Source organism: Arabidopsis lyrata (genome assembly GCF_000004255.2).
Source record: "Arabidopsis lyrata subsp. lyrata unplaced genomic scaffold ARALYscaffold_1, whole genome shotgun sequence".
NCBI lineage: Eukaryota > Viridiplantae > Streptophyta > Magnoliopsida > Brassicales > Brassicaceae > Arabidopsis > Arabidopsis lyrata.
Window position 1 is genome coordinate 31,093,322 of NW_003302555.1, and position 8,112 is coordinate 31,101,433.

The window sequence follows — 8,112 nt, forward strand, 5'->3', positions numbered from 1 at the left end:
TCGTGAAGTGATCATCACCATAAAATCTGATGGTCGCAATTCAAACCCATGTAATCGAATTTTGTTTCTAAGATAGAAACTGACAGAAAATAAATTATTATAAATAAATTAGATGCTTACATGATATATTAAATTTATCTTTTTGTAACATGATAGATTAATTAATTTAAAGATAAGAAACCCGACACATTTACGGATTTTTTAAGTTTCATTTATTACATAGAAACCCGAAAAATCCATCGCAGAAGCGGTTATCAGGAGGCGTGTAGAATTTCATATCAGCAAATTTGTTTTGGTTGCAGAACTTTTTGCAAGCATTCTCACATAAAGGAAGAGTTGCCTTTTTAGAAACTTTCATACACTGATTTGGGACACAATGCTTAACACACATTTCTACCGTACTCGCACATGTTGAAACCATCATCGTAAATAAAACTACAATCATCAAAACACTGTATATCTTTTTCATTGTGTGAGTCGCCATTATTTGAAAATATGAGTTTATGAGTGTTTGAGCTAATTAAAATTTTGTTTAGATTATATAGGAAAAAAAGAATTATTAAGATAATTAGTGTTGAGTTGGCTTTATGTAGTTTTGTTCTTTATATAGCAAAAGTATTTTTATCCTCTTAAAATTGTTGATTTTGGAAGTATATCCTTTTGTTTTCTTTTTTTGGTTATAACTTATAACCAAACGGTTATTTTTGTTATATTTTCTTCTTAATTAAAAAGTTAGTTTTTTGTTTATGTTATTGGCTGTCCAAACAATCTCGTAATGTTAAATTGTCATTCACCAAAAGGTTTGCCAAATATTCACCATTATCAATAATATTGTCAATTTTTTTAAAATCTTAATTCAAAAACTATCCCCTAAAACATGATTATAAACTATACATTTTTCGTATTGATGGGTCGAAATATTTAACCATTTAACTTATAAACCAAAATAAATTTACAGGTTGATTTGATCTATTTAAATTTGATAGATTCATGGTTTACCTAAATAATTTAGATAATCTATCATGTAACACTCAACTAATTAAGATAATAGATGGGTACCCATAATAGATTTGATTGGGGTATACTCAATTTAGAAACGCGTGAAAAAATAATTGAACACAAAATAATATAAATTATATAAATTTAAAATTTTATCGAAAATCAAATAATAATATTTAACTAATTATAGAAAAAATGGAAAGTAACTTCAAAAATTTTCTATTCAGTTTTTGTTTTACAATATTTTATTTGGTGTTCAAAAAATTATTTTTTTAGCTAATAATATTTAACTAATTGTAGAAAAAAAAATTACAATTTTTTTGTCACGCTCTAGTGAGAATGTTAAGACTTTATGTAATAACATTATCAAATTTTGTATATTTTTTTCCAATACAATAAAGATTTTTTACTTCTTTTTTTTTAATATATTAACAACAACAAAATTAATAGAATGAGGTTAATAGTTTAATATATTAACACTTTTTATATAATAAGAAATTTTTATTTATTTTTGAATATATTAACAAAAACAAATTTTAATAGAATTAGGTTAATAGTTTAATATATTAATTAAAAAGTAGAACATGCAAACAATTTTTTCCTTACTTATTATATAATTTCCCTTTTTCGTTAGGATTAAGAACTTTTTTTTTTGATGATGTTAAATTTATAGATCAAAATGAAAAGTTATATACAGAGACCAAAAAAAAGAAGCTAAAACCATACAAGAAAAGTTATCGAATTCCCCTAGCTTGAAACCATCTTTGGAGAAGGTTTCTCAGACCTAGAGAGTCTTGGTAACGTAATAACACCGCTCGCTGTCGAGGTTAAGAACTTTTCTATTTCTATTTTAAATATATTAACAAATTAAAATTTGATACGTGATAACATCTTATGTTTTACTTGACACGTGTCACGATCACGTGAGTTAACAACTTTGAAAACTCAACTTTATATAATACGAAATTACGATAATTTTTGTTATGTGGATAATAAATTATGTGTTAATTTAAAATTTTAAAAGTTAGATATAGTTTTAGTTCGTATACTTTTGTTTTTGAGGAGAGGGAGTAATAGTTATATAGACTATAGAGATGCATTGTCTCTTGACTCTTGTTAACAATAAAACGCCACGTGGCAGCATAATTAAAATCTGTTTGCACAAAAATGTGGTTGGCCTTAGCCTTGGCCCTGGAATAAAAACATTATCCAGAAAATCTAACATTTCCACCAATCCTTCACTTCCTTTCACGATCCCAAACCAACACAAGAAAATGCAACAAAATCTTCTCCATCTCTGAACTCAAAAACTCATTCTCTAAAAAAAAAATGGAGACCCTTCTCTCCCCTCGTGCTCTCTCTCCTCCTCTCAACTCCAAACCCACTTCCACTCACCAGACCAAACCCACTTCACATTCCTTGTCTCTCTCAAAACCCACAACCTTCTCCGGTCCTAAACACCTCTCCACCCGGTTCACTAAACCGGAATCAAGAAACTGGTTAACAGATGCAAAGCAAGGACTAGCTGCTTTAGCTTTATCTCTAACTCTCAGTTTCTCACCTATTGGCACTGCTTTAGCTTCTGAGTTCAATATCCTCAACGATGGTCCACCAAAAGACACTTACGTAGTCGACGATGCTGGTGTTCTAAGTCGAGTGACGAAGTCAGATCTTAAGAAGCTTTTGTCTGATCTTGAATACAGAAAGAAACTGAGACTCAATTTCATTACTGTCCGAAAGCTCACTGTGAGTTTTCTAGATTTTCTTATAAAATTGAATTTTCTTTTGTTAAACCGGAAGTTGAACCGGAACCGGTTTGGTTTAATTTGGCAGAGTAAAGCAGATGCGTTTGAGTATGCAGACCAAGTTTTGGAGAAATGGTACCCTTCAATTGAAGAAGGTAACAATAAAGGTATTGTTGTTTTGATCACAAGTCAGAAGGAAGGAGCTATTACTGGTGGTCCTGCTTTTATTGAAGCTGTTGGTGAAAACATTCTTGATGCTACCGTCTCCGAAAATCTTCCCGGTATGGTCTATTGGTTTGGTTTAGTATATATAGTGTACTTTTCGAATTTTGATGCAGCATCTAGTGCACAAGACAAACAAAACTAGAGGTCTGGTTTTGATCAGAATTTTTCGGTTTATAAATAATAGTAACCAAAGTAGAACCTATTCTAGTGTCCATGGTCTGGTGGAATGGTTTTGGTTTTGGTTTGGTTTCGGTTTTGAATCAGATTTATCTATAATTTTCAAGTAGAAGTTTGGGATTGGCTTTCCATTTTCTCTTTGCTTTGGTTTGGTTTGGTTTGGTCTTAGTTTTTTTTTTTGTCTTTTGCATACAGAGAAAATGGAGCCATCTAATTTTAACATTTTCTTTTATATATCCAATCTTTATTTTGCATATTAAGTTGAAACCATCTTTTTTTAACAAAATTAGTTTCCAAAACATTAAAATTTTAAGAGACCAACATAATTTTTCAGCAGTAATGTTAGAAATCAACTATGTTAAGTTTTGAGTTGGGATTGATTAGTTTTTGAATGTATGATGGTGCAGTACTAGCAACGGACGAAAAATACAATGAGGCGGTATATAGCAGTGCAAAACGGTTGGTTGCAGCTATAGACGGTCTACCAGATCCCGGTGGTCCAACAGTAAAGGATAGCAAGAGAGAATCAAATTTCAAGACGAAACAAGAAACCGACGAGAAGAGAGGACAATTCAGTCTTGTCGTTGGAGGATTACTTGTAATTGCCTTTGTAGTTCCCATGGCACAGTACTTTGCTTATGTCTCCAGGAAGTAAGTAAACTCGGTTCACTCTCGTAAACCAAACCGATCAGGTCAGAACTTTGTTTTACCTCGGTTATTTGGTTATGGTTTCTTGGTAAATTGGTTTATTTGAGCAATATAAGTAAATACATTAGTAACAGAAAACTAAAGAATGAATGTAACAGCATTGTTTAAAATTTTAAGCTTAGAAAAAATGGCATTTGATCTGAAAACGGTGGATCGGAATACTTCCCGGTTAAGATTTGAGATGAGACGAACTGGTTTGCGGCTTCGGTATAGTGAATTCCATCCCAGTTTATGTACTCGGAACTGTCGTTGCAAGCTTTGGCAGTTACTGATATCCCATCTAAGACTTTAGTTTGCCCACAAGTAATGCGGCTATCGTAATTTAATGGCGCCCCTCTGACTCCACAACACGCCATTAATGGTTTTTCGAAGCCTAAAACAATCGAAAATGTTTTAGAACTAACCTCCTCAAGACAGTCAAGATTGATAAGTATTAAGTTGTTTGGAAATTCAGATTAAATATTGAAATGCTTACCAAATCGGGAATAATTAGCGATGAGATTAGATTTAATAGAGAAGATATCAACGTAAGTAACACTTGAATCAGGGAATTGGGCTTGAAATTTGTTGGACAGAGCATGTAGTTGAAGATTGAAGAGTTTGGCTGCTTGGTTATGGGAACTAACACAACCAAACTCATCAAGCTTTGTTGAATCTGTCCCAAACTTGGCAATATTTTGAGCCAAACATCCTAAAGGCCCTGTGTTGTGTATCCAAAAGTTTCTGCCTCCTTCCTCATAAAGCCTCTGCCAAATTAATTTACTCTGATTGCATGAGACCGGTCTGGTTTATTACCCGTTGCGAAAACAAAAACGAGAAACAGTGATTTACCTTGAGTCCAGCTTCAAAAGTTTCAAGAATGGAAGGAATCGAAGCAAGAACTTGGTCAAGAGTCTTGGAGTAGAAGGCACCAGCTAAATCATTTTGGCCTATGTCAATCATGTATAGTCCTTCTGAGTAATAATCAAGTGGTGGTAAGTACTTATCATATTTTCTTCCTGAAAAATCATCATCAAACAAATCTTTGCTTCATTTTTACTTCATATAATATTATACGCAATTAAATCTCACCAACAAAGTTCGAAATTAGTCCCACCTGTTTTAGAAAGTAGTTCAAGGGCCCTAGATTTGAACCGGATGAATTGAGAGATTTGAAGATCAAAAGAGAAAGGAGAGACCGAGGTCGGGTTTGCGGGAAGAATGGTAGACCCTGCTGCTGCAAAGTTACACCCTTTTTTGAAATTTGGTAGACCTAATGAATCCAAATAAGGATTTAAAAATGGCAGGTCCATTTCATCCACTGCACAAAACAAAACACATATCAAAAACATTGCTTTGAAGTGAAGGAACAATTTCAATGAAGAACAACATGAGTTTGTATACATAGAAAATCTACAATAAGACGGCCATCGCAATATCTTCCTGAAGGAAGGTTGAAGTAAGTCTGGCCATAGGGAGGATTAACACTTTCAATCCCTGAGGAGATGAGATTGCCCGTGTCGGAATTCGAGTCTCCAAAGTTGATGATTGCCGGATATTTTAGGATTATGGAGAAAGATGAGGGAAAGAACAAGGAGATTAATATGAAGAGAACAATGGAGAGATTGTTTACAATTGGAGCCATTGTGTTGGAAACAAACAATAGAGCCAATCTCAGATTGTTTATTTACTCGCAAAAATTAGTATCAAACTGAAAAAGCAAAATATAAAGTGTGTACAACCACCATGACAAACTTTCATAAAATATTTAATCTAAAAAATGGCTTATATATATAAAGAAAATTGATTATGTATCAAATGGAGACCACTCTGAGATTGTATTTTTGGTCACTGAGATAAACTTAATAAAACAATCTTAATTTATAAATATATAGTATTAATATTATTAGTATACTATTAAATCAGTTGATATATAATTACCTTAATACCACATACCTATCAAATAATTTTACTGTAAGATTGCACTTCTACAATATAAGAATTCATTTAATAGAACCATAAACAAACTAAGTAATATGATTAATTTTATTTTCTTAAACATGTATACAAACTAAGTAATCGGATTAATAATTTGTTTCTCGATTACGAATACTTTTGTAATGGTTTGTACTAATAAATCGCATTTTTGTATATTTAGAACACAAATTTTAAATTGGACAGACATATATGAGACTCAAAAATGCATGAAATAAGGTTGCTTCGAGAATGCTCCGAGGTTGCTTCGTGAGGAATATTTTACCGAGATAAAATGTTTTATTTATAGGGATGATCAGTTTGGTACCGAACAAAGAAAATTGGACACGGTCATTTTGGAATCCGTTGGTGTCCTTGCGTTTTCAACATTTTTTTGGCTAATGAGAGTTTGATTTCTTTTTGTTTTCATGTAATCGTGTTGGGGATTGCAATTTTTATGATAAAATCATGACAATTTTTTTTTTTTTTTTAATATATATCAATTAGACAAATATATATATATCAAACATGCTAATTATAAACCAATAACAAAAAATACCAAACAGAAAGAGAAATACTTTTGTGTTTATTATTTGCAAATGTTTTTAGGGAAGAACTAGATATTATCTTTGAACTAACAAAAAATCGATTTTGAAATAATCTAGGATATATATGTTCTATTCTATATAGCTTTCATTATTAAGTAAACTCAACATGCATGTATCTATCGATTATAAAGGTAATTGTTTCAATAGATTGTAGATGAATAAAATAGTAAATGGACATTATTAGTGTAAGAAGAGACAGTAAAAAATGTGGAAGATTATAATCAAGGAAGCATATAAATTGAAGCGAAAAAAAAATTACTTAGAAAATCTATAACAAGACGTCCATCGCAGAATCTTTGGGATGAAGTTTTGAAGGAATTTTGTCCGTTCGGAAGGTCAAGACGAATGCCAAGGCCAGCAACGAGATCACCGGTATCAGAATTGGAATCTCCGAAATTAAAAGCAGACGGATAATCGAAATCAATGGAGTTTGAATTCTGAATATACATGATAAAATATAGGATGACATAAAAGATTTTCATCTTAGTTATATTCATGAGCTCTCTATTTGTTGTTTTAAATTGGCATTTGAGATTTATAGTTTCTATTTGTCGATGTCTTTTTAAATGTGTTGATGCTTTGAATTGTGGAAAGAGGAAAACACTATACAAGCAAAATTGTTGCTTTGAATCTCGCTTGCAAGTCTTACTATATCTGTCTATATTAATATGATGACTCACACGTACGAACTCATTTGATTGTTAAGTAAATTACCAAAGTTTTCTTAAAATGATTTCTTACCCTTATACATTAACCATTTATTTCCAAGCTATGGATGATTTGCTTGAGTGAGAAATTTTTTCTTGATAAATGTACATATGCAAAATCTTGAAAGCATAGGAAAAGACAAAGTCTATCTTCCGCTAAAGGTATACCCTCTATTATTAAGGCTATCAATTAGGAGGAGAATGAAAGAAGAGATTATTAGATCTCATGCTCTACACTATCCAAAAACTTACACATTGTGCCACATTGCGGAAAGTCTTTTAGAGTGTGCCATAACATCAACGTAAAATGTCCCTTTTGCCCTCATCCCTGGTTCCAAAGCACACTGTCGAAATAGTCAGCGGAATAGACATAAAGTGTCCACATCATTTATTCTTTATTTTCCCTCTACAGTTACTGTATTTTATTTTATTTTTAAATTAAAAATCTAAAAACCCTCCATTTCTACAAACCGCGAAAATCACAAAACCCTCCATCTTCATCAGTCTTTTCTCCGAAAACTCTCTCTTTTTTTTTAGGGCTGCTGTCTCCGAAAATTCTCTCTTTTTCTTAGGGTTTTTGGCAAATCTCAGACGAAAATTCTCTCTTTTTCTTAGGGTTTCATGGCTTTTGATCCATTTGCCTTCCCGAGAGTCTCCTCTGTAAATGAAGCGTCTCTCTCACCGGAAGTCTCAGATCTGATATCGTGTTACTGTTCAGATCCCTTCGTCAATGGCGTCTGGGTTGATGGCATGTTCTTCTAATTCCGGTGCAAACGAAGCGGCAGAAACCGGTGGCGGAGCCTCCTTGTAAGTGTTTGTTTTCATTTCTTTTTCGGTTTTGTAATTTCTCAGTGGACCAAATTGTGATGGACATGCAGAAATTTATGGAAATTTCTGATGTCTACCAATTTCTGAATCCAATTTCTTGTCTACAGGAAGGAACACAATGAGCAGAATTGCGCCCCACCCTCGGAGCCGTTGGCAATGGAT

The 8,112-nt window shown here is 32.5% G+C and overlaps 3 protein-coding genes across 4 annotated transcripts; 1 reads left to right on the forward strand and 2 right to left on the reverse strand.

Moving 5' to 3' along the window:
* Nucleotides 1-254: 254 nt before the first annotated feature.
* Nucleotides 255-488, reverse strand: LOC9327973. The gene is given in 2 exon segments (XM_002894557.2): nucleotides 255-319; nucleotides 322-488. Coding segments are annotated over 2 exon segments (228 nt in total). The 5' UTR covers nucleotides 485-488.
* A 1,675-nt stretch (nucleotides 489-2,163) lies between these two features.
* Nucleotides 2,164-3,970, forward strand: LOC9330665 (UPF0603 protein At1g54780, chloroplastic). The gene is made up of 3 exons (XM_002891865.2): nucleotides 2,164-2,745; nucleotides 2,833-3,025; nucleotides 3,554-3,970. The coding sequence occupies exons 1-3, from the start codon at nucleotides 2,329-2,331 to the stop codon at nucleotides 3,799-3,801; spliced, it is 858 nt and encodes a 285-aa protein (XP_002891911.1). The 5' UTR covers nucleotides 2,164-2,328; the 3' UTR covers nucleotides 3,802-3,970.
* On the reverse strand, nucleotides 3,896-7,273 carry LOC9327974 (GDSL esterase/lipase At1g54790). Of its 2 annotated transcripts, none has more exons than XM_002894558.2 (5): nucleotides 6,675-7,273; nucleotides 4,951-5,154; nucleotides 4,686-4,852; nucleotides 4,330-4,600; nucleotides 3,896-4,227 (listed from the first exon to the last, which is right to left on the reverse strand). In XM_002894558.2, the coding sequence occupies exons 1-5, from the start codon at nucleotides 6,910-6,912 to the stop codon at nucleotides 3,959-3,961; spliced, it is 1,149 nt and encodes a 382-aa protein (XP_002894604.2). In that variant the 5' UTR covers nucleotides 6,913-7,273; the 3' UTR covers nucleotides 3,896-3,958. The 2 variants fall into 2 exon arrangements, with proteins under 2 accessions (XP_002894604.2, XP_020868332.1); XM_021012673.1 differs by lacking the exon at nucleotides 6,675-7,273 and adding an exon at nucleotides 5,238-5,699.
* Nucleotides 7,274-8,112: the final 839 nt, after the last annotated feature.

Bases quoted from the DNA above. Each gene is read 5' to 3' on its own strand.
- LOC9330665 (XM_002891865.2), top strand. From the start codon at position 2,329: ATGGAGACCCTTCTCTCCCCTCGTGCTCTCTCTCCTCCTCTCAACTCC. The intron at 2,746-2,832 runs GTGAGTTTTCTA...TTAATTTGGCAG, and splicing joins TTACTGTCCGAAAGCTCACT to AGTAAAGCAGATGCGTTTGA. The intron at 3,026-3,553 runs GTATGGTCTATT...ATGATGGTGCAG, and splicing joins CGTCTCCGAAAATCTTCCCG to TACTAGCAACGGACGAAAAA.
- LOC9327974 (XM_021012673.1), bottom strand. From the start codon at position 5,478: ATGGCTCCAATTGTAAACAATCTCTCCATTGTTCTCTTCATATTAATC. The intron at 4,601-4,685 runs GTAAATCACTGT...TTAATTTGGCAG, and splicing joins CTTTTGAAGCTGGACTCAAG to AGGCTTTATGAGGAAGGAGG. The intron at 4,228-4,329 runs GTAAGCATTTCA...CGATTGTTTTAG, and splicing joins CGCTAATTATTCCCGATTTG to GCTTCGAAAAACCATTAATG.